This window comes from Leiobunum rupestre, chromosome 1, assembly GCF_980474605.1.
Source record: "Leiobunum rupestre chromosome 1, qqLeiRupe1.1.hap1, whole genome shotgun sequence".
In the NCBI taxonomy this organism is placed as follows: Eukaryota; Metazoa; Arthropoda; class Arachnida; order Opiliones; family Sclerosomatidae; genus Leiobunum; species Leiobunum rupestre.
The window spans coordinates 18,905,970-18,932,431 of NC_143384.1; the positions used below are offsets into that span (position 1 = coordinate 18,905,970).

At 37.3% G+C, this 26,462-nt stretch overlaps 1 protein-coding gene across 1 annotated transcript in view; it reads left to right on the forward strand.

Annotated features, from left to right (window-relative positions):
- Window positions 1-6,393: 6,393 nt before the first annotated feature.
- Window positions 6,394-26,462, forward strand: part of LOC149961253 (uncharacterized) — a 37,686-nt gene continuing 17,617 nt past the window's right edge. The window contains exons 1-8 of the mRNA XM_090155616.1: window positions 6,394-6,449; window positions 6,523-6,791; window positions 7,520-7,645; window positions 10,275-10,514; window positions 11,575-11,703; window positions 12,274-12,510; window positions 13,418-13,546; window positions 15,701-15,955. Of these exons, the coding sequence (XP_090011742.1) occupies window positions 6,394-6,449; window positions 6,523-6,791; window positions 7,520-7,645; window positions 10,275-10,514; window positions 11,575-11,703; window positions 12,274-12,510; window positions 13,418-13,546; window positions 15,701-15,955 (1,441 nt within the window). The remainder of the gene's footprint in view (window positions 6,450-6,522; window positions 6,792-7,519; window positions 7,646-10,274; window positions 10,515-11,574; window positions 11,704-12,273; window positions 12,511-13,417; window positions 13,547-15,700; window positions 15,956-26,462) is intronic.

Here is a 26,462-nt window from a genome sequence, read left to right on the forward strand (position 1 = left end):
ATTTGTTCCTAATAAAATTAATGGTTTTACTAAAATATTGGTAAAAAGTTTGACAGCGCCGATATCTATTAGCCCTTGAAGTACATTGATTAACCTTTAATTAAAACAAGCTTTACTTCAACATGTTCTTTTCAATTAATTAAGTAAAAACAATTAATTCACAACACTGTTGCGCACGAATGGCATTGTTTTAAGAAATTTGACTTTATCGAAGCGTTTTCTTCCATCTTCACAGCGTCCTCAGACTCCTCACTGCATACAGATCCGTCTTGTAGAAACTTCACCGTGGGAAATCCAGATGCCAGAGAATTTTACTCACCAAATTATCCGGAGTCGTATCCACCTTCCGTGCGTTGCATCTTCATTATCACAGGTAAAAGTAAATTATTTACAGGTCGACATTAAAGATTCTAAGCTCACGCTGCAATAGTTCTTTCTATACATTTTTTACGCTTATCCAACTTGTTAAAAGTATAAGTATGAAGCTTGTTTTCCACTGGCGCGCGCAACGACGCGTTTCTCAGCTTTGAAACGTTCAAACGCTTTTACGCGCGTAAAGAAAATAACATTATGACGCGTGCTAGTGGAAAACAAGCTTAACATGTTGCTCTTACGTCACAAGACTTAGCTTTGGTAGAATCATCTTAGCACGCGCGATTTGCACGAGTTTTTGAAAATAGGAAGCTCCTCGTGATTCGAGCGCGCGCTCCTAGTGTTGGAAAAGGTAAATACAGTGACGTAAGAGCTTTATTAAAACAAGAAGGCCATGTTACTTCGTAGAAAGAACTATTAGTCTACCACTTGAATAAAATAAAAAAATTTCAAAAATATTACTCCTTAAACGAACAAAATAACAAACCCTTAAAAATTATTAATTTTAAAAATTAGTATTTCTGAAATGAGAAATAAGTTTTAAATATTTCAAACATTTGGTACCGTTTACTATCCTTTTAAGAACTTTTGAATTTACTATATCTCTAAAAATTTTCATGACGATTCTCCTTTATAGTATTATTAAAGTTTACTGTTCCTTTAAGTTTTTTTCAAATTTGGTATCTCGTAAAAATTTTTCAAAATGTTTGTTGAATTTCGTGAAAACTATATGTTGGACATCAATGAACTTCTTAAAAAAATGTATTTATTAATATGGTAATTTAGAAATCTGCGATCCGTTTCTACGGTAAAAAATCCGGTCTGCAAAATGTGACCAAGAAGGCATGCCGAACTGAACCCATTCTTCAGGACCCCGCTACAAAAGGAGCTGCGCTTCAATTAGTATTGGCGCCACCTAGGGAATATGAACTCAATGATTACTCTTTAGGCTGTGGCTGTTTTCGAGGAGTTTAATTTCTACGCGTGACACGATGATCATTATGGCTATCACCTGCTCGGTTTAATGTGCGAACGGAAGCGCTCTTGGCCGTTTTCTTTTCCGAAAGATATCAGTATTTTTGTGCAAAATTATCGCGAGGAATTACATTGAACTGATTTAAACCAAGTGCAGTAGCTCTTTTTTCAATAGATGTCGCTAGCGTCGAAATCAAATAGTCGGTATTTATAGGTATCCCTCGCGTTGATTGGCTCGTTTGCAAATTGGTCAATAACATAAATTACAGCACTTATAAACAACATTTTTACAAGGGATGTATATAATTTAGGTTAAAGTCCACTAACAAAGGAGAGTACCCGAGGTGTTTATTTCCGATTTAGTTCAAAGTCGGCCGTAATGTGGACCTATATGAGTTATGAAATTTTCCAAAAGGAGACGTTGCACTACCCATTAGATTTGCCATGGCAACCGAAAACGGTTTTGACCACTTACAACCAAAATAAGATTTTTCCCTTATTTTACCCAAAATTTGTTACAAATTTACCCTAAAAATGTTTCAATTTACCCAAACTTGATGAAATTACACATTTCGTGATTTTCAAAATTTTTCTTCCGAGAAAATCCCATGCTTTTTTAAATGGAGATATTATTGTTTTAAGTGATCAAAAACATTTTCGGTTGCTATAGCAAAACGAATGGGTAGTGCAACGTCTCCTTTTGGGAAATTTCATATCTCATATAGGTCTACATTTCGCCCGACTTTGAACAAAATCGGCAATAAACACCTCGGGTACTCTCCTTGTAAGTAGAGTTTAAGTTGCCTAACTTAAATTCTCTACAATGGCTCTCTGACGACGTTAGCATTAGGCTATTTTAAATTTTAGCTTCCTTTGCCATAAAAAGATGGCACCACGAACTCTAGTAAAGAATCGGATAGATTTCCTCTGTAGCGCATGAAGTCGTTTTAGGGTCGGAGTACGGACGAAAAGTCTCTTTATAGTCGACGACCAAATGCCGACCTAAAAACGTCCGAACGTTTATCGACACTAAAACCGTAAATCCATTTTTGGGACTATTTATGGACGGTATGCCGACTATTATCTGACTTAAAATAGACCTTACATTTAATAATTGGATTCCACATTAAATTTATGAAACAGACCATATGTATTTAGGAAAAGGGGATATTTTCATTATTATATTTTCTGAGATAATTTTGTATTCAATTTAATTTTTTCTTCAAACTTATTTGTATTTGAAAAACACGACATAAAATAATTAGATCAGATTTGGGTCGGAAATAAGCATTAACATAAAGTTGGCTCGACGTCGTTTCAGAGTCGGTTCTTAGGTCTATTAAAAGGCGGTTAAGAATCTACGTTTTGTAGCCGACCGATCGTTTTTTCCCTAGGACATTTCGACCCTAAATCCTAAGGTCGGTTTGATTTTAGTGTTTAGTACCGTTGGCCGACGTCGGCCCGACTCTAATTTGCTACAGGGGCCTTTTCATAATACAGGTGGCAATGATCGAGCCGACAGTTGCTTTTAGACGAAGCCCTCTATACCCAGGGAGCCAATTTGCAGATACCTTAAAGCAGTGTCAGCTCTACGTGTATTAACTCTTTTTATCAATAGACGTAGCTTGCCTCGAAATCAAATAGGTGGTACATAAAGGTACCCCTCGCGTTGAACAAATCGTTTGAAAATAGGTCAATAACATAAATTACGGCAATTATAAACAATATTTTGACATGGGATATATAATTTAGATTCAAGCCCACGACGTTATAATTTGGGCGCTTTTTGAAGAATCGGCTAGATTCATGGCCATCTATAATAACCGGGGCCTTTTCATAATACAGGTGGTAATGTTAGAGCCGACAGTTACTTTTATATCTGCCTACAGATAAACTCTTTCTCGTAGATATGAGGATTTCTACGCGAATACTTTGACATAATTACAATCATTGATATGAACTCAAAAATGATTCAAATTTCAGCTCCATCGAATCATCTAATTCGGGTTCAGTTTTCGGAATTCACTTTGTTTTACGGAGATAAACTGCAAATCAGAGATGGCGCCACTGAATCATCCGAATTGCTCTATAAGTTGAGTGGTTCCAAGGTTCCTCGTCTCATTGTTTCAACGGGATCTGACCTCCATTTGACATTCATTTCTGACGAAAAAAACGAACTCGCGGGTTTCAAAGCTAATTACACATTTCTACCTTCTGGTAAGAGCACATTTTCGACAAACAATTGTTTAGAAGCGGTCAATTGGTTAAGTAACTAAATTTCTAATTAAAAGTCGCAAAACTGTGTTATAAAACCAAAACATTTCGAGGTAAATCAAGTATTTTCTGTTGGCAATCACACGCCGCATTTCGGGATTTCGGTGATATTCTGGTTTAAAAAATCACAATTTTGAGATGTAGAATTTCTGGAATATATCCAGATTTCCAGATATCATTGGATAAATTACTGCAGCCAAAAGAGTGTTTTAGTAAATGAACTATCTCATTGCAGATAAAACAGCGTGCCACAACTTCAGCGTGGGAAATACCGAAACCCAGGAATTGAGTTCACCGCTTTATGCCAATTCTTCAGGTGGCAGCCTCATTTGCGTCAAAATTATAACTGGTATTTTTACTTTTTTATAAAATCTACATTCTGTTTCGAGTGAGTATATTGCAAATCAACGCGTGACAATTACACGAAAACAAACAAAGGCGGCAAATACAGTGCGCTAGTGCAACGGACAGTATCATCCTATTTTTATGGAATTTGGGAGCTGCTCTTTTGTAGAGATACGAATCGGTAATTTACCCTGGTAATTTACGCGATAAATTACACTGGTAACAGTAATTTACAATTTTCTTAGGTAAATTACGAAAATGGTAATTACCCTGGTAATTACCAGGGTAATTTACTGTTCAAGTTCTTTCTCAACTTTCTCCTTGATTGCCAAGGGCAAAGTGCGTGGTTGGAAAAATCTCGGTCGCGCATCTCATTTTCTGATTAAATGTACCAAGACGTCTTTAAAACGTCCTAAACGTGGTGTGAAAACTGCTGTGTTTTTCCAAGATATCTTCCAATGTGAGGGTGGCACTAGTCAAGTGATGAACAAAGTGATCCAAAACTCGTAGATCAGAGAAGATCCAAGTTCTTCCACAGAGATTTGGATTGGTTCCTCGTGTGACGACTACTTGTAAGTGGCCTTTCTTTCCATGAAACTATACATCTACGGTCGAAAATCCTTTGGTTTCCAGGTTACTGCTACTGCTACAAACTGAGCGTAAGTTGTACGGAAATGACTCCAAAGGTTTGGCGTTCGGAATTGTGCTATAGACATCTTCCGAGAGAATCGTGAAGGCAGAACCCGTGTCTAACTCAAACGGTAGTGCTTTACCATTCAGTTTACATGTTAGGAGACATGGTTCAATGACTGAGGGTCTTGCGCTAGCAGCTTCAATGTGGTAAGCAGTAGCATTGTATTCATCGAAAAGCTTGTATTGAACTGTGGTTTGCCGATCTTCCTCTGTAATTTGTTTCTTCGTTGTATTGGGCTTTCCTGATGTACCCAAACATACTCTGGCCAAATGTCCTACATTTGTTGCATTTTGTTTCCTTATGAGTTTACAACTCTTTGTGAAATGGTCTTTCGTTCCGCATCGGAAACATCAGCCATTGCGTTTTGTAGGGAGTTCAAAGAAAGAAGTCTTTCTTTGGTTCGTTCCTATTACCAGTTTTGCGGTTGAGTGATAATGTTGCATGTGGTTGTGTGTATGCAGAATTTCCATCGGCGGATTTATAACTCTGGAATCCTTGGCTGCTGTTTCTATGGCTACTGGAATGGTTTTTGCCTGCGCTAGTGTGAGTGTGGCTTCCTGGAGTAAACGTGTTTGAATTTCCGGATTTGCTATTCCACATATCAGGCGATCCCTTATCACGCTATCGAACGCTGCGTCAAAGTTACAATGCTCCTCTAGTCGTTTGAGTTCCGCTATGAAATTATTAACTGACTCTTCTGGTTGTCTGAGTCTTTGGTTAAATTTGAAGCGTTGCGTAATCTCTCTCGGTGTTGGATCGTAATGCTGCGTGAGTAGTGTCACCAGTTCATCATACGTCTTGTCCCCGAGTTTTTCTGGAACAATCATGCCCGTCAGTTTAGAGAATACAGTGGACGGTAGACAAGTTACCAAAATGGAAGGTTTCTTCGCATCTATAGTTAAATCATTTGCCCAAAAGTATGATTTCATGCGTTCAGAGTAATTGGTGAAAGATTCCTCCTTTGGATTGAACTTGTCGCATTGGCCATCAGTGCCTGACACAGTGATGGTAGGCGGTGTTGACATAGTTGCGGTTTAAGCCTAATCCTTTGTTCTGAGATTGATAGTGTTGAGACGTGGTGTGCAAGAGTTAGACTGATACTTCAATTGTTACTTGAACTGTGTTATTTTCTTTTCTTGGATCCCATCTCCGTCGCCAATGTTGTGTTTGTGGGGAAGTGGTAAGAATGATAGAGTGATTGAACAATAATATAACTATATATTATTAAAGGGTAAATTTGATACACTAATAGAAAAGTCTATCTCGCTTGGTCTCTCTCCCTGTTCTCTAATAGCGTTTTCCATTGGCCTGGTCCGAGCGATCGCGGACTGCTCTTTATTTTTTCGTTTTCCATTGGGTAGAGAAAACCTGCTCCGAGGGCGAGTTGCGTCCTCCATTGGCGGAATCACTCGCTCGCCGACCACTCAGTCTTCAGTTACGGAGCAACTTTTTTTGCTCTCACAAGGATTTCGCGTCTGTCCGAGTAAGAGTAATGACGTCATCGTAAAATCCCGAGTGGTCTCCGAGCGGTCTCAAAGGGAAACGCTATACGTTTCAGTTATACTTTGGTTGTTGACTTTGATTATAGAATGCCAGTGATGTGTACATTTTTTCCCTGTACATTTTCACCTACCTGCCAGTGATGTGTACATTTTTCCCTTTGTACATTTTCACCTACCTGCTAAAGTGATGCGTACATTTCTTTCCTGTACATTTTTGACTACCTGCCAGTGATGTGTACATTTTTTCTGAGCACCATCTTGTCTCAACAAATAGTCATTCACCCTTAGTATAAATAAATTCTTGGTTTCAAACTGTATGTGAATGCATTAATATTTTTTAATTAAATTTTTTAACCATAGCATATTCTTATTAAAAAAATCAGCGCCTTCGCCAAACGATCAGGCCATCAGAATCTCATTCTTGGAATTTCCCTTCGCGGAAGAAGACGCCGGAAGTTCGGACTTGGTGCAAATTGTAGATCCGGCTTCGAAACCTTTTTACGAGGTTGGCCGGCCCATCTTTCGACGCGGCATAGTTTCGGTGGGACACCAACTTCTTCTGGCATTCCTTTCTAACAACGCAACGAGGCCCGGCAGATTTAGGGTCAAATATTCATACCTGGCTAAACGTAAGCATTTCTGTTTCATTTATTTCTACTTCATCGGAACGGCCATTTGGAAATGTTTCAAATGTAGTTTGATTTAAATTAAATATTCATTCATTTCTTGATTTAAATTAAATATTCATTCATTTCTTGATTTAAATTAAATATTCATTCATTTCTTGATTTAAATTAAATATTCATTCATTTCTTAGTTTGATTTAAATTAAATATTCATTCATTTCTTAGTTTGATTTAAATTAAATATTCATTCATTTCTTAGTTTGATTTAAATTAAATATTCATTCATTTCTTAGTTTGATTTAAATTAAATATTCATTCATTTCTTAATTTAAAGTTAATTTATTTTAATTTATTATGAACTTAATTATTTATTTTAATTTAATATGAACTTAATTCTTAATTTTAATTTAATATGAACTTAATTCTTCATTTAAATTTAGTATGAACTTGATTCTTAATTAAAATTTAATATTAAATTAATTTTTATTTTCGTTTAAATATAATTCTTAATTTCCTTTAAAAAGAAGTGTTTAAATTTAACCTTCAGTTCCACTAATAGAATACTCCAAATTCTAAAAAAAAATTAACCAAAGAACTATGGATTTTGGAATAAAAACTCGATTTTTCTATATTAATTAAAAAGGTGATTTTTCTTTGTAAGTGAGAGTGCAAAGTCCGTAAGTTAGATGATCGTTGCATTTTATTTTACATTTAATTGTATTTTCCTTTAGGTTGGGTATCGAAAACGCGTAACCTCTGTGACAATTTCAGCGCGAATCACACTTCTCAGGAGATTTCCTCTCCGAACTATCCGGATTTCTACCCGAGTAATCTGCAATGCAACTTAACGATCTCTGGTAAGTTCTATTGAAATTTGGGCGGTGTTGGTAAGCGATCATCATCGAGTACTCGGTCTGTTTTGAGATCGAGTATTAGAGCGGAGGAAGAAACCATCGTTATCGATTACTAGTGTCCGCGAGTACATTATCATATGAGTACTAAATTCGAAGTAAAAACTATTTGAAACTCCTTACGTTAATTATAATTCAAAATAATAAATTAAAACAATAAAACCAATTAAACTTACGCGTGTTCTTCGTGTTTTTATTTATTATTTTGAATGAGTACTAAAGCCGTAAGAGTTATAGACCTCTATAGAGTACTAAAGCTCGACGAGAGCTCTGTCTTTATCAAGTACTTGACCTTTAATTGAGATTGAGTTCTAGGGCTCTGTGTGTACCCGATCATCATCGAGTATTTGGACTTAATGAGGGCTGCGTGAAAACTCTCGAGTACTTGCCATTTTTAGATCGAGCAGTTTGATTAGGAAGTTTACTATTCTATAACTGGTTACTGCTGAAAGTGTTGCAAATATAGTTTGAAGGGTATGGCATTAATGGATCGGGACCTCGAAAATAAAAACAGATATAAAGTAGAAATGGCTTAGAACAAAAGATATACATTTTTACAATAACTTTGGGCTTTTTGGGAAAAAAATTATATTTTATAATCGTATTAAGATTTAATTCTTTAAGTAGGTTTAATTAAATACAATTTATACTGCTGGATGAAAACTAGATCTGGATGTCCGCGCGTCGTATCAACCATTCATTCTCCCGACAGTATAAAGAATCCCTTTCTTGTTATTAGTAATCGCTAAACCAATAAAACTTTTTCAAAAATTGGAAGGAAACTTTGACTATTTTGTTTAGTTAAAATACGATGATTCGATGAAGATGTATGGAGTGTACCTCTTAGGGGCCGTTTAATAGTTTCGTAAAGGCAAGTTCCATAATTTTAAAGAATCGAGTTTAATCGACATTGTTCAACATGGCCATAAATTTTGGAAATAAGCAACTTATCCGAGACTAATGCCAATTCAAAGTATTTTCCAAGATGGATGCTGGGGTTGTGCTTCTAGTTTTGGAAAGCTCATTTTCTCTCAGGCAGTTAACGCTTTGTGTTCACATTTCTTTATATTTGGATCTATTATATTTTTCTAGCATTTTAATGCATTTATTTCTCAGGTGATTTTTATCGTTTAAGTGCGATTTCAATTTCTGAGATCAAACATTTTGGGGAGATTGCGACATTAAGTTCTAATTCTAACACTGCTTTTTGTTCATTAGTGAGCACGTGACTTGATTTATGGATGATTTAGTATAATTGAGAATATTTAATTGTAATGGCAGAAGCTAAGGCTCTTTCCATCGCGAGCAATAGAGGCTATGACCATTCTATCCTTAACAGAGGCATCGACCGTATTATTCATCGACGCTTTGTGGACAAAAACTCACTACTAGAGAAAGTTTTCAAAAAGAAAGAGGCTGTTGTCTTATCATACATTAACATTTCTAACGCTATCGGCAAAGTGTTCCGTAAGACTAACGTCAAACCCGTTTATAAGCTCATTTATAAAATACAATCTAGCCTTCAACGGCTTAAAGGGAAAATTTGTAAAACTGAAAATAATGGCATATACCAAATAGCTCGAAGCTGTGACGGGTTTTACATTGGTGAAACTAAACGCAACTTAAAATTCATAATTAACTAACTTAAACTAGCAGTCCGCCACTCGAAGGCTCTGACGTCAGCTCTGGCAGAACGGGCAATGAAACCGGACACCACCAAAATTGAGAAACAGTTAATATTTTTTACAAAAGTTATCATTATTTATCAGAATTATTAGAAATTATTAAAAAATGCAATTCTAACTTGACAGTTATAAATAAATATAGTGAACCAGGTAGTCACATAATATTGTAAAAAAAAAGATTTGCTTCGTTCTATTATTAGTGTAATTATGGTTTTCTATATTTGGTTAATTTAAATTTTTATGCAAAACTGCCGTCTCATTAACTTTTAATCTGGGAAACTAATTAAAAATTTCTATAAACTCCTATCTAAACTAGCCAGACACTTGCACGAAGACAACTTAGCGCTTCTTCTATAGGACTTTGCAAATTTATTTATTCTTCGGTTTTAAAAATTCTGCTTCCGCTCATTCCTATTTGATTGTTATTTTCCGACGCGTCACCCATAGAGTCGATTTTCAAAATATAGCTAAGGTAGCCTACTTGAAGGTAGTATATTTCAAAATATAGTAAGTTCATAACTGAACTATTTATAAAATCAATGAGACATAGTTAATAAGCTATTTATACTGGTATAAAACTACAAGCGTTAAATGAGTAGGATTTTGACCAAAATCCAATATTTATCCAGATAACTAGGTTTGCAGGTTTTCCAGATAATCCTATTTGGAGCGTGGTTCACGAAAAATCGGGACAAAAATAAATATCCTCATAAGTAGTATTTTATAGAATGGTCTATTAGGAAACTACAAAGAGTTAAAAGAAAATTAATAATTACATTACATAATTACATTTGAACTAGTCAAGAATTTTGATATTTATACTTTTTTGATTTGACCATTACCGCCGACGGTTCTGTGATTCCAATTAGAATTAGAATTTGTATTTTTAGCCGAACCGGGCTTTAACGTCGTTCTCAATTTCTCCGAGTTTTCCATGGAAATCGGCTCCGTTGATAATTTGGAAATTAGAGATGGCCAAATGGACACTGGGAAACTGCTGTACACACTGAGTGGCACCGCTATTCCGTGGCTGATCGTTTCGACCGGAAACGTCCTCTCTTTGAAGTTCAAATCCGACGGGTCCGTGGAGAAATCGGGCTTCAAAGCTACTTATTATTTCGTTAAACAAGGTAACAAATCACAAAAAGTTCAGGGTTAAGTGGGTTTGAGGCGTTTGATTGCCAGCTTTGACCAATGAAATTTAAAGAAAAACCACACGTGAACACTGATTTTAAGCAAAAGTGAGATCGTTGCTAGATAAAATTAAATTTGAAGGTTGTTCGATGATCCAAACACGGCCAGTCACTTATTAGCTAGAAGTAACAAACACAAGGTGAACGCAGATAGCTTTTAAACAAGCTTACGCAGTGTTGTGTACGAATTTCTTTGAACAAGCCTTTACGCTAAACGTTTTACAGAAAGGCGGAAGAAAATTTTCGAATATTTCCCCTTCCGACGGCAGCAGGTGCTAAAGCGTCTAACCAATGAAAACTGTACACAAGACAAGGCACAACTTTTGACGGGTTGCGTTCTTATTGCGTGGGGTGTTGTGTTTGTTGCTCCTAGCTTATTATAAGACGTTTGATTTTATCTAAACGGCGAAGAACCTTGTTATTAAATTTCGAAAAAAAAATATTTTATTTGAAATCATGTCATATTTTGACATGAATATTTAATTTAAGCTTCTGAAAAAGTAAGTTAATTAATTAACCTAAAGCCTATTCAACAAAGAAAGAATTATCCATCAATGTATTATCCAATCGTTCTCACGATAATTTATCCTATAATAACAAAATCTTATTAGCTCCATAAACGGGACATCTTACGATACCTTTTAAGCGCTCAACAAAGAGAGACTATTCTATCATCTCATGACCACCTGCGCGTTCTATGCGATCTGAAAATATCCAATTCCTAGGAAAAATAGCTTTTCGATAATTAGCTCTGGAAAGTTATTTAGTGGACACACTGTATATATTTTGATGTGTTGCTAAAATTTAAAATTTTTTGGAGAAATATGGCGTTTGTTATCGGTAAAGAGCAAGTAGGCGAACACGCGAGAAACATTTTCCGCAGTGGTCACTTCGGCTCAAGAAGGAAAGTGGTACAACGTCTCCCACATCATTTCGCGTAAAGTGTGTCTCTGATCCGTATATTGATCTGCTTGTTTGCTTTGTTACTATCATTTAGAGGAAAGACGGAACGTAGAAACTCCCTGCGACCCATTTTCGATTGGAAACAAAGAGACTCGAGAATTTAGTTCGCCAAATTTCAACAATTTCTACCACGCGTCCATTCTATGTGATCTGTACCTCAAAGGTGAGTACAAGCGGTATATCAAAATATAATATTCATTGCCTACCTTTTAGTCAAAAATTAGTCTTAATAAGAAAAGGTGGTTTGTTTTCGCTTGTTCTGGGATTGCGGAGTGGGGTGAGAAAAGTAAGGCTATGACGTCATTTCACTCCGATTCTGTGATGGCCAATAGTGTGAGTCAGAATAAAAAATGGCGGCCTTTGGCCTTTTGGCAGATAAATTATGGCTAGCAGACGACAAAATCCTTTACACCACCTTTTCAGAAGGAGTAAAAAGAGTAGCCCTAATACTCCGGAACAAGCGAATAGTTTATGGGCCGGAGTAATTATCATCCCCGGAACTGGCGAGTACAACGTTTTACGTTAAAAAGAGTAAATTTTTATTCCGACATCAGGCGAAAAGAAACCACATAGTGACAAAAAGGAGCAAAAAAAGCTAAACCCTAACAGATTTAAAATAATGATAAAACTAACGAAATATTCGAATTAAAAAAATGTCTGGTGCCACTGCCGCGAAAAAGTGCATTTGGTTCTTCGTTTCATCGTTTATTTAAGGTCTGTTTGAACTCCACAGCGGAAATGAATCACTCAGTTCTAATAAGCTTTTCCGAGTTTCACTTGGAAGAAAGCGCTCGTTGCTCATTTGATAATCTGCAAATCCAGAATGAAGATGAAAAGCGTGATTTTAGAAATTTTTGCGATGCCATTAATCCAGGCGTCATACATTCGCCCGGAAATTCGATTCGATTAAGATTTGAATCCGATGACTCGAGACAGTTCTCAGGATTCAAGGCATCTTATTCATTTCTCGGTAAGTAAACCTCGAGTATAAAAATTCCAACTAGGGTTAAGCAAAAGTAATAAGTAGTTCCGTGACATTCAAGACAAATTTGGGAAATCCCATCGCGTTCTCCTTTGACTATTTGATCAGCAAAACCATCGCGAACATTTTCAACATCAATTCGGTACGACCAATCGAATATACAATTTAGTATTCGATCGAATTATTAGTGTAAATATTTGACACACCCTAGTAGATATGGAGGAGGATAAATAAGGAATGAATAGCGTTGTAATTGAGCCGTCGAAATTCAAGCCCCCAAAGGTAGAACCATCTTGGACATTTTTACCAAATTTAATTATAATACGAAAGCCTTTACGAATCACTGGAAATGGTAAGTGAGATCGCCTTCATGCACTTGCTAGATATTGACTTATGTGAAAGCCTTTGAGTTAACATAGAGCCAAGAAGCTCTTCAATTGATGGTTTTCTGTCTTCTAAGCTGACGATTTGTTATTTATAAGACACAAATCATCTCTTTACATTTAATTCCTACAAATGCTCAACTTACAATGAGTACCATGTTTTCTTGAATATTTTTGGTAACTTTATTCATGGCGTGACCATACCGCTGTGTAGGACCCTCGTCGCCTATTATTTATGGTGCCCGTTATGGACTAAACAACGCCATTCTTGAAAGAATGAAGAAATCACAAGACCTTGAATTTATAGATAACTTTAAATGAAAAAATTATTTCTTAAGATATTGAATGAAAATTAAGCTAAGGAATTAAATTCGACCAAACATTTTTAACCTATAGACCTTATAGCAAAACGTAGAGGCAGTTCTATTACATTGCTCAATTTCGGTTAAGCCAACAAATTGACAGAAATTGAGAGACGGCTACCAGGTATAAAATAATTTTCGAAATTTTAGAAACTAGCGCCTCCAAACAAAACGAGTGTCGTAATTTCAGTGTTGGCAATCCAACGATCAAAGAATTCTACTCACCAGGTTACCCAAATACTTTTGGTGGAAGCTTCAGTTGCGTTTTGATATTAGAAGGTACGTTCAGGGTTTTACCTTATTTATCTCAAGGCTGGTTTTCACTAGGGCAAAAACGCCACGACGGTGAACGTCGACGCGAAAATTTCCCGTTAGGCCTAGTGCAATATTTTTGTGTCGACTGTCACCGTTGTGGCGTTTTTGCCCTAGTGTAAACCAGCCTTCAAAAGTATATTATCTAGAATCACGAAATATTTTGTAAATTTTCTCAATACGAAACTGTCTAACGTGATTAATTCAGAGAAATTGAAAAACTTTTCACCGTTTTTTGGAATTTTTTACCATACTTAGGTGGTAGACCAAACCTTCAAACGAAAATATTGTGGACATACTGAAAATTGTTTTGGTGAAAATGATTTGGTTGAAAATCCACTGCTTTTTGCAAAGTTTTCACCGGTACTAGGTCGAAATACCTTGTTTTAATAGACTTTTCCTAAAATATATTTCAAATGAATGTTTGTGATTATATTTCCGCATTTACCAAAACATATTTTTTTAAATTTAATGGTTTAGATATTTTATTTAATCCTAATTTTTAAGTAAATGCATTATCTCACTGATGCAGTGCAGATGGCATATTATTATCCATTCGAATAATCAACACGTATTTAGACAACGTGAAGCTGATTAAATCACCAGTCGGACTCACTAGTCAGAGATGAATTTCGAGTTTAATACCCATTACTTTAGTAGCGACTTTTTAAAATCAGATCTACCTTATTCCCGACAATAGCGTGCTTTTATGCTAGAACTGGTAACGCATTTCTTGTTAGTCAAATGCTTACAGAGCCGCCATCCTAACTGCACTAAGCCGCGTCATACTATGAACTATAAATATTCAAAATTGACTTTAATTAGTTTCAGCCATACGACAGTGTTCTCTTATTCTCAAACTAATGTTCCTTCTCGAGAGAAAGACAATTTAATCACTAAACGCCAATCTATCCTTTGGATTCCCTCATCACCACCAAGTACAGTTTAAACTAAACGTTTAGGCAGACCATCTTATTCCGCAAGTTTTATCTTTCTTCAAGTAGAAGTATTGAATGAGCTTAATTGAATCTGCCTTAATATTCGTGAGCAAAATATGTGAAGAAATATCAGACAACTTTTGAATTTTAAAGTTTTATGCAGAGATAATTTTGAACGAGCAGACAGCTTACATATATTCATTTAACACTCGATCGGTGACCAAAATTTAAAATACGCACGATTCTTAGACGACATTCCTTTGATTGATTACAGTCGTCTTCTGTGTCAACATGACGGTGCACTAGCGCATTAACATCGTGATGTTGTGACACTTTTACCTACCGAATTTCCTTAGTAATAGATTCAAAAGAACGGAGCGATTCGGTCACCCTTGACTCGACCCTTGACTTTTTCCTGCGGGGCTTTATGAAGTAATACGGCAGCAACGAGCCTCGATGACTTACGGCGGAGAAAAATTGAAGCTAGCCGTCCTGTTGCTCCGAGTATAGTAGAGAGGTCTTTTTGTAACGTGATAAATCGCCCAAAGACTCGCGTTGGCGAAGATGCAGGTATTATCGAACTACACACATTTCAGGGGATAAAATAACGATTTTTTTAAACTGAACAAATACAAACTGAACCCCTAAAGCATAATTTCAATGAGCTATAAAAGCAGAATTTCTAGCAGACGAATATTTTAACAAAATTATAAGACAAAAAAGGGCTGTAAATAAGTAACTTAGTTCAGCAAATTTGGCGGCGATTGTCGATATGTTCCGGAAAGACCCGTCAACCGCGACATCTACCATGAGATAATCAGGTATTTTAAATTTTTCACGTCTGTTAATAATAATATTTTGACACGAACTGGTTTTTATGACCTCATGACTTTGCAAAAATTGCCTTTTTTCGACCAAACCAATTTCATCGGAACATTTTCAGTATGCCATGCTTTTAATTTGAAACGTTTTGTCTACCATCTATGAGTAAAAATTTAATTTAAAATTCTTTAAATTTCGCAATTGAAGCTTTATAAATTAAATAATAGAATTGAATAGAAAAAATATTCCCTTAAAATAAACGTCTTGACAAAAATGATCTATTTGACCAAATGCAGACACTCTGGATAGATAATCTAAGTTATTATTAGTAAAAATAACATTTTAATTTTATTCTAAACAGCTCCAAAGAAACATTACGTTGAAGTCAATTTTAAAGAATTGAACACGTATATAGAAAATGATTGCAACAACGCTTTGATAGAAATAAGAGACGGCAATCGAGAAAACTCAAATTTGCTTCATTCAATATGTCGGTTTAATAATACGGCGAGGAGCATTTATTCAACCGGAAGGTACCTGCGACTGAAACTGAACACACTCGGCAAAATAAACACTCTGTCAAAATTTAGAGCAAAGTACGCGTTCCTGAAACAAGGTTGGTCCTTCAGATATTTTTCGAGGGTTTAGTCACTCGTTAAAAGTGTCTACACCTGATTACTGATTTCCTAAAATATCTTTAGTCAGTGGCGTATCCAGGGATGGAGGGGGGCACAGGGCACATTCCCCTCCCCCCGAAATGTGTGGTCATAGATTCAAATATTTTTAATTTTATACTTTTTTTTCAATGGTGTGTCCCCTCGAAACAAAATCCAGGCTATGCCACTGCCTTTAGTGATTTCTTAAAAATGTCGGTGATTTACCTACGATGTGCACTACCAGTGAACTAAATAAGTATACACTTGAAAGGTAAGTGGAGGTTTAGACTGGCAATCATGGCCTTCCAATGATTTTGGATATTCACGATTCTCAAGATGATTTGCAGGGATCCTATCTTACACATTTCAAATGTATTCATATAATTTCACAGTTCAACTAATTATTTAAGTAATTACGGCCTGTTCCAAGTTTTTAAAACTGTTAAATCTAAAAACTGTAAACTCCGTAATCAGGGTTCTTTGACGGTATTTAACTGATCACTCCACTCTAGTACTCCCTCCCCAACTTCTTTTTCCCATGGGATAATTTCCGTGGCACCCTTTTCCCCATAGTCGATCCAACGCAAGGCACCCTCCCCCTTTTACCCATGCGATAATTTCCTTGGTACCCTTACCCCATAGTCGAACCACCGCAGTCAGGCCCTTTGTCCCCCTTTTCCCCATGTGATAATTACCGGGGTACCCCTCCCCTTTTCCCCATGTGATAATTACCGTGGTACCCCCTCTCTGCTTTTCCCATGTGATAATTACCGTTCCTCCCCTTTTTTCCCATGTGATAATTACCATGGTACCCACCTCCCCCTTTTTCACATGTGTTAATTACCTGGGTACCATTCCCCTTTTTCCCATGTGATAATTACCGTGGTACCCTCTCCCCCTTTTCTCCATGCGAGAATTTCCGTAGTACTCCCCTCCCCTTTTTCGACGCGAGAATTTCCGTGGCACCCTTTACCCCATAGTCGATCCACCGCAGTAAGGCCCTTCCTCCCCTTTTTTTCGATGTTATAATTACCGGAGTACCCCCTCCCCATTTTTCCCATATGATTATTACCGTGGTACCCTTTTCCCCATAGTAGAACCACCCCAGTAAGGCCCTTCCTCTCCCTTTTCCCCATGTGATAATTACCATGGTACTCTTTTCCCCTTTTCTCCATGCGATAATTTCCGTAGTACTCCCCTCCCTCTTTCCAACGCGAGAATTTCCGTGGTACCTTTTTCCCCGCAAAAATTACTCAAACTCTCAGTCGCACCAAACCCCCCTGTACCCATTAAACCCCCTGTATCCAATGGCTGATGCATAAAGGCCACTGGACTAACGTACGCCGAGAGAGCCACGGGACTCTCAAATCGGAACGACCCTGAAACCCCCCCCCCTTACCACCTCCCCGTTTCCGAAACTCACAGGCCTTCTGAAACTACCCCATTTGACCCTCCCCCTCCGAAATTCGCGGCGGAAAGAGAGAAAATTTCGGGTGTATTGCGTGTTGGAACTAACACGGCCAACTCTCAGGGGCGACCGATTTTGGTCATTTTTAGAAACTGACATTTGCGTCACTTTTGAAAAATTGTAATAAAAAAACTAAAAACCAAATCGGAAATCGAAGCCGACTCGATGGGAAAACGCGAATCGTAGCGTACGTGAACAAGTTGGCAAGCCAAAATATACCTCTCCTCGGAAGAATTGTCCCTAGTGGTATTAATTTCTCGAGATGACCCTTAAATATATATCTCCGCAACTCAGAGTTATTTACTAAAAACTTAATCCCGGTTCAATCCCGCCCTGTATAAAATTTTAATTTTAATTAAAATAATTGAGACGAAACAACCTAGTTTAATTTATTCAGAATAATATTAATTAAGTAGTTACAACAGCGAGTTAGACGTACTAAAACAATGCACAATCGAATTTAACCCTATTTACAGAACAAGTTTATCATTTAAATATAATACGAAGCAAATTTTTACGAAAGAAATATCTACAGAGGGTATTTGTATTTTTCTCGCTTACGGCATACTTGCCGCATCTTTAACGCTCATTTTATTTCAACACTCGCCCTTGATGAAGATACCGTAGAATAGCTATATTCGACATCTGGTAGTAGACGACTCGTAGACTTCCTGTTGACGTGGTGACACATACCGCGTGAAAAAGACCAATACCGTCCAATTTCCAATATCATATAATGACTCGCACACCCAGGAAATCAATGACTGCATTAGGAATCGTAGATGTCCAAATATCCACACCAATAAAAAATTAATTTACAAGAAGCGAAAAACTTACCATTCACAAAGCACAGAAAGCCCCTTGACTAAACGACAGCTCGTATATCAATAAAACCGTAGACGGAATAGTTAGGGCCAGTGGTGGGCAAAATCGCGATTTTTTTCGCATCAAATTCACCCGTTAGCTTCAGCCCGTATAATATCAGATAATATATTTTAATACGTTCGAAGCTTTCGCATTGTGATCTGTTATTAGAAACCGTTCCTTCTTAGTCGGCTTTCCCCAATTCGTTGATACGATCGTGTCTCTGGAGATCTGCTAAGGCTTTGTTCGGGGGAAAGAAGTTCAGTTTTTTGAAGCTAAATCGAACGAATTAGTTATTTCTAAATCAAAAAGAAGATTCCCGTAAATTGATTTGTCGATGCAAATTCGACAATAGTTCAAATTTTGGAATGGGTAGCTGAACCTCCAGGAGTTTGAATTCGAGTTCGAGATGCGAATTTGGGAAAATTGTACTGAGGAGTTCAGAATCACAATTCAGAATTTATTTCACCTAGTGGGAACATCATTTGACGTTTTTGCTTCCACCACTAGAAATAGTTGAATCAGGATCATGATTACTATTCAGTGACTAAATATGGATCTTAACACATACAATCGGAAACATCGTAAAAAATTCAACACCGTTTGTATTCGAAAGTTAGATTAACGTTGAATAAATAGCATTATAACTAGAGCATAGCGTCGAACCAATTTTCAACGGCGGCGGCGGGTACGATAATTAGTTCGGCGGCGGCGTGGCGCGCTGATTTGCAGAAAATAGTCGGCGGCGTTGAAAAAAATCGGCGGCGGCGGCGCCTAAGGGGAAAAACTCCCCCCCCCCCACCTCAGAAATAGCGCCAGCCTTTTAAAAGACCGCTAGAACTTCAACTTTTTAAAATAATACATTTTTAATAGAATGTATTTTATTAAAATAGGAACCACTTTTTTTCAAAACGAGAATGAGGTAACTTTGGTTATATACTATCATATGTAACTTATTTAATCATAAGTGTGCCAGAAAGAACTTTTTCTCAATGAGACCTTGTTGCAAGGATATGACGTAATTGACGTCACTTCCCAGTCGATGACGGTTTTATCGTCATCAAAAGTAGTTCTGGCGGGGATGGAAGTTAAAACCAGTTTTACGCGACGTTAGTCCGTATTTTCTTTGGCGGCTGTGAAACAAGGTCTCATTTAAATTTTTAATACAGATATGTTAAACAGAGGCACACTTATGAGTAACTATGTTACATATGATACTATTTTACTAAAACATTTACGCTAGTAATAACAATACTGTACTTATTTACTACCATTTCACTAGTATTATTACCTATACACTCTTTTTAGAAACGTTTACTGGGCGCCGCCATTATCGTACAGACAACTGACGAGCCAGCCTTCTACCGCAGAAATTTCATCCCCCCAAAACCGGTTTTTACACACAATCATAAGGATTTGTGTGTATTAGTCTCACGTACAGTGTAGCCGATGCCGATGCCGATGCCGATGCCGATGCCGCCGATGCGGCCGTGTCGCGCATACCTCTTCAACGGTTAGGGCTAGAAGAGTCAATGATATCTCGTTCGAATGTACAGACATCGCCATTGATAGCCTTTCATAAAGTTTTGCAATCGGAGCCCAAGAAGTTGGGCATTTGCGCAATTTACTATTTTCGGTGATTTCCTTTATGTGGTAGATATTTTCTTTAAAATTAAGTCCGATAACGTTACAAAAAATATTATTGGATAGGTTAGGATTCACTTGAACTACAACTTCGGTTATATCAGTAAATATTAAATTTAAGTATAGTTTTCGGGGTTATTTACCGGAACCCAATGTTCGTGGTTTTATATTTCCGCCTGAAAGTCGACATAACGTTCCTTAATTTAAGTCCGATTTTCATGAAAGTTATATTTTTGAATAGCTGTGGTTTACATTTAACCTAGAAATGCAAATACGTTCCTTAAATTCAATTCTAAGTAAGGTTTTTTGGGCAGCGTATACGGACCCCGCAACATTGTAAATCCGCGTGTTTATAGAGGTCTACCTGCCCGTTTCCCTCTAGCGTTTTTCAAGGCCGTTCAGAGTGGGCCACGCTTTCAACGTTTGAGCAGAAGTAACAATTAAGTATGACACTGTTCGGCCTAGTCTGCGGCGTATGACCTGAAGTAACAAATAAGTGTGATCAGAAGTAACCAATAAGTGTGATCAGAAGTAACTAATAAGTTACTAGAAGAAATAAGTGTGACACTCAACGGCTGACTAGTAGTAACAAATAAGTGTGATCAGAAGTAAAAAATGAAAGTGACACTGATCGAAGGAATCTTCGATGCTTTCAAAGTATGACTAGAAGTAACAAATAAGTGTAAATATGTATATATGTGTGACCGTGGATATATTTTGGTTGCGATACCGGCGTTGCAGGTTGCTGTGAATAGCTCAAACAAACTTAACACATTAGAAGGATTGTGTGTATTCTGACCGTCGCACGTCTTGTTTCATCATAGATCGTAGATTGTAAGGTAATGGCGGTCGATTTGGAAGGCCCGTTTAAGTCTATAATCACAAATTATTTTATCTTTGTATCAAAGGAATTTTTGTAATATAATAGACTAGTTATTGCTGAATGCAGCTGATACGTTTCTGTACTTATTACAAAATACGAGGCGAGGCAACTCCAGAGTCCAAAGCCGTTTTCATTTATCTCTCTCCGATCCCAGCTGTCTGTGCAGAATATCTTGGTGCAGTGGTGCCAGATCTTTTCTAATTTTATAACGCGAGTACGGTGCACCCAACAGCCTAGAAATCGTAGCACTACCAATAGAAAAATTTATTTAGATCAAATTTAGATCTCAAAACACAATTATTATACTTTAATAATGGAGATTAATTCGGCGGCGAAATAAAAATGTTTCGGTGGCCGCGGCGTTTCGGCGTTATCTAAAGAATGGCGGCGGCGCTATCCTCTAATTATAACTCATTTTCTCAAGATAGTTGGCGGGGCCGAGCTAGAGGTATCCTGGGGCCCGGGGTCAAACGTACTCGCGGGCCCCTTCGATTTGCACCCCCCCTTGAGCCCTAAAACTGTTTCCCAACTTACCTTGATTTGCACCCCCCTTGAGCTTCTTTGTTGGGCCCTGCAGCTACGGGCCCCCTTCGTGGGCCCTTTTCATACGGGCCCCGGGGATTTTGCCCCCCCCCCTCTGCACGGCCCTGCTCATATGTATAGTTTCAATGGAAACACTCGAAGGGTAGCCATATGAGTAGAATTTAATGTAAATACATTAATTTTACCTAAATTAACATTTTAGGTAGTTATTGAAGATATTATAAATGTAATACAGGGTCGTTCTGTGTGGGAGAACAATTACCGGGGCGGTGAAAAACTGTCCACCGCCGTGCTTCCCCGGCCCCCAAAGCAATTGCATTAATAGGACGGAATAATTGGTTTTGAAAAATTCAATACATGCTATAGTGGTTTCAATTTGGACGATCATATTTTAACAAATCGTTAAAAAAAATTAATGTTAAAAAGAGCCTTCAAATCTAATTGGGCCCAAGGCCCCAAAAATCTTTAAGACGGCCCTGTTGCCAGCACCTCCATCGGATACTTTTAAGCAGAAGAGCCCAAGACTATATTTGGCAGAATTTTCTCCGTGCGGCCCTCATGTCGTATAATGGAATGTCTCAGGTTCCATATCAAGGATGGCTATTTGTGAAGTGTTTTATCACGCAGCGCCTTTAGTTGTTGGTTTAGTTTTGTTTACACAGTTGACCAGTTGTTCCATTCGCTCTTCAGTAGCAGTGCCAGGGAGTAAGCAAGATAATTCCACCAAGGGGGCCCAAAAATAATATTCGCTCAACCATTGCGCGGTTAAGTATTTATTTCCTGAAAACAATTAGCTAAAGATGAGGCCCCAAAATGCTTCTAAACGTTCCAAATTTTAAAAACTAACTTTGCCTACCTTGCTAACACTTTCTGGCAACGCCGCTGCTGCTCTACCAGTGCCAGTAGCCACTTGGATTATTAAATTAAATCATATTTTGTTATTTATAAGTTTGCCCTAGTAACTTAACTATGACCTTACTTAATTACAACATATTTTCTGTTAAACGCAGTTTTCACGAGTTTTGAGTGGTTGTACCAAACAATGTATATTAAAAAGCTTAACCTTTTACCTTAAGGCACTTGAGCAAGATTGGTTAAATATGTGACAAAAGTTTTATTCGTTAGTCTCAATAAACAATTTCAAATTAACAAAAATATTTTTAGTTTACTAAGTAAATAATAACCTGGCGCTTTAGGATCGTCGTGTTCCCAGGGCGGGGGGGGGGCCTCAGCCCCCCAGTTTTTATTTCAGAGGAGGCCCGAGCGCCCTTTGCCCCCCGGATCGTCGCCGCTCCTTGATTCCAGATTCAAGGGAAATTCCGAGGGGTCGGACATTTGCCTGTTTTGTGTACGGGATTTTGGATTTTTTAAAAATTCAGGATTTTTTATTGTGGATTTGTCATACAAAGTCTATGGGAGCAAAATTCTTGGATTTTGGATTTGTTGATTTTTTTCCAAATTTTGTACGGGATTTTACCAAATGTCCGACCCCTCGGGAAATTCTCACTACGCTACTAGAAAAATCACAATCAGCAATCGACATGAAATGTAATAAAAATCGTGAGTTCGAACACTCGCTACAATTCTTTGCATTTTTGTTCTGTAAAGGAAACCATGGTCTTACTTATTTGAATCAAATTTTTGAGTCTGAATCCCTCACTGCTGTTAGTCCTATCTCGCATCTCGAGTGCGATTTGAAACCCCTTAGAGTTAAGCTATCTGTCGCAACATTTGAAGCTTTGAGTAATCGAAAAAATTTCGATTCGCGATTTTGAAACAAAGGCTGTAAAACTGAGCCAATCGTAATCACAAATCTAATTTGCCTCTTATTTCTTGGGAGATATCACGTTCGTGAAAAATATTTATAGATTTGAGAATATTCTGCATCGAAATTGTGATTCTAATCAAAGCTTTAAAGCTGGATTATAATAGTGTTTGATAATTCGATTATTACTTTAGCCAATAGTATGGCTAGTTTAACGATTTGAAATTACAATTTGTAAATATATACGTTCCAATTTGTAATATAAAACCAATAGAAGGAAACGAATCACGATTTTGCCCACCTATGGTTAGGGCTCTTTATAAATAAAACAAACTAACCCAATTGATGAACTGCATTAAACATCTTAATCAGTCGAGAAAACGTTTAAAATAAATTACGAAGTAATGACGACCCAGTTAAAAACCCAGAACACTATTAGTAAACAACTCGATATTTTCTTCATAAATGAACTATTACCCTTGAAAACTAATACGCACATGATAAAAAAAAGACTGAAAAAAACAACGAAATTATTACAAAAAACTAACGGGTTCTACCCTTTAACCATTTTATCTGCTGACTGTGCTAAAACAAGATTTGACCTTTAAATTTTAATTCGTAAAATATTTAGACTTTAACAAGTTCACAAAAATTAAAAAACAAAGTTCAATCAACAATATATACAGATATTGTATTCATCCGTTTAGTAAAAAACCCGCCTTATCATAAGGGTTCCTTTACTTTAATTTGTTCCTTAAGGAAGTCAATGGCTCGGCGGTGGGCTATCCGCATTGTAACAATACTAAAATATTTAATTAAATATAAGATTAATATAATTTATAAATATTTAGTTAAATATAAGATTAATATAATTTATAAATATTTAATTAAATATAAGATTAATATAATTTATAAATATTTAATTAAATATAAGATTAATATAATTTATAAATATTTAATTAAATATAAGATTAATATAATTTATAAATATTTAATTAAATATAAGATTAATATAATTTATAAATATTTAATTAAATATAAGATTAATATAATTTATAAATATTTAATTAAATATAAGATTAATATAATTTATAAATATTTAATTAAATATAAGATTAATATAATTTATAAATATTTAATTAAATATAAGATTAATATAATTTATAAATATTTAATTAAATAACTTCGGTTTCGAAAAACACCGCAGCTTGACAAGCATCGGTGGCTCAGTGGTTAGAGTAAATCTCTTGCACGGAGCAGACCCAGGTTTGATTCCCGGCCTGCGCCAAAAAATCGCAAATTGATACTAAGACGAACAATTGGTGGAAACCAAGCCATTGGACCTTGAGAGGTTGCATAACACTCAGCACTCGGTCCGTTCCAAAAGTCAATAAGGAGCAGTTGAAGAGTACAAACACAACAAACAACCGTCATAACACAACAAACTCAACTTTCACACCCTACGCATAAACCTTACATTAACGAAATAGCCAATCAAACTGAATTAAAACTGTCACGACGGTGCGCGTTAACGAAATAACACCATCCAAACCAAACCCTACCGCAAATGAATCCGTTAACGCTCACCGTCGCATTGTCGTTTTGCCAACCCTTCGACAGTCCTAGCAACTGCGTACGCAATGATTAACATTTGCACGGAAAATGCGAACGCGTTCGCAGGACAGACACACAGCCACGGTGATTGTATAACCCCTCCGTAATATTAGTTCCACATCAGTGTATTCGAGTGGGCAAACCCATACACCCTTAGTAGACACAGGTAGACAACTAATACAAAAGCTGTTGAGGCTACGTGATTTCTTATCGTTTGATATATAAATTGCCATCCTAAGTTAAAGAGTGGGTGCCGCCCACCATCAGGAGACCCGGGTGGGAAAACTGATATAAAAGCTGTTGAGCCCATGGGATTTCCTATTGTTTGATATATAATTAACCATCATATGTTAAAGAGTGGGCACCACCCACCCTCAGGATACGCGGGTGGGCAAACCAATACCAAAGCTGTTGAGGCCATATGACTTCCTATAGTTAGATATATAAAATTCCATCCTAAGTTTAAGGATTAAAACTTGGGCGCCACCCACCCTCAGGATACGTTGGTGGGCAAAGCAATACAAATGCTGTTGAGGCTACGTGATTTCTTATCGTTTGATATATAATTTACCATCCTATGTTAAAGAGTGGCCACCGCCCACCCTCAGGATACTCGGGTGGGCAAACCAAATTAACAAATACAAAAGCTGTTGAGGCCATGTGATTTCCTATCGTTAGATAGACCGAAAGTATCAAAGGTGAAATAGGTAAGCAAAACACGACGAACATAATTTTTTTTAAATTATTGAAATTTGATATAAAGAAATTCTTAAAATGGGATTAAAATGGGTTTATTTTAGGAAATTTATATCAAACATTTGGGTATTTTAGGCACCAAAAGTCACGTAAATTCGCAAATTCATACAAAAAATACCCATGAATTTATTCACTTGTTTTTTTCGATCACTCTCCCTTTAAGGGGATTGGTAGGAGGGGGCGGAAATTAACGGCACTGCGTGTGCGTCAAAGAGTTCTATCAAATGAGACCAACTGTTTTTTCCGGTCACTCTCCCTTTAAGGGGGTTGGTCGGAGGGGGCAGAAATTAACGACACTGCCTGCGCGTCCAAGAGTTCTATCGAATGAGACCAACTGTTTTTTCCCGGTCACTCTCCCTTTAAGGGGATTGGTCGGAGGGGGCGGAAATTAACGACACTGCCTGTGCGTCCAAGAGTTCTATCGAATGAGACCAACTGTTTTTTCCCGGTCACTCTCCCTTTAAGGGGGTTGGTCGGAGGGGGCGGAAATTAACGGCACTGCGTGTGCGTCAAAGAGTTCTATCGAATGAGACCAACTGTTTTTTCCGGTCACTCTCCCTTTAAGGGGGTTGGTCGGAGGGGGCCGAAATTAACGGCACTGCGTGTGCGTCAAAGAGTTCTATCGAATGAGACCAACTGTTTTTTCCGGTCACTCTCCCTTTAAGGGGGTTGGTCGGAGGGGGCCGAAATTAACGGCACTGCGTGTGCGTCAAAGAGTTCTATCGAATGAGACCAACTGTTTTTTCCGGTCACTCTCCCTTTAAGGGGGTTGGGCGGAGGGGGTGGAAATTAACGGCACTGGCTGCGCGTCAAAGAGTTCTATCGAATGAGACCAACTGTTTTTTCCGGTCACTCTCCCTTTAAGGGGGTTGGTCGGAGGGGGCAGAAATTAACGACACTGCCTGCGCGTCCAAGAGTTCTATCGAATGA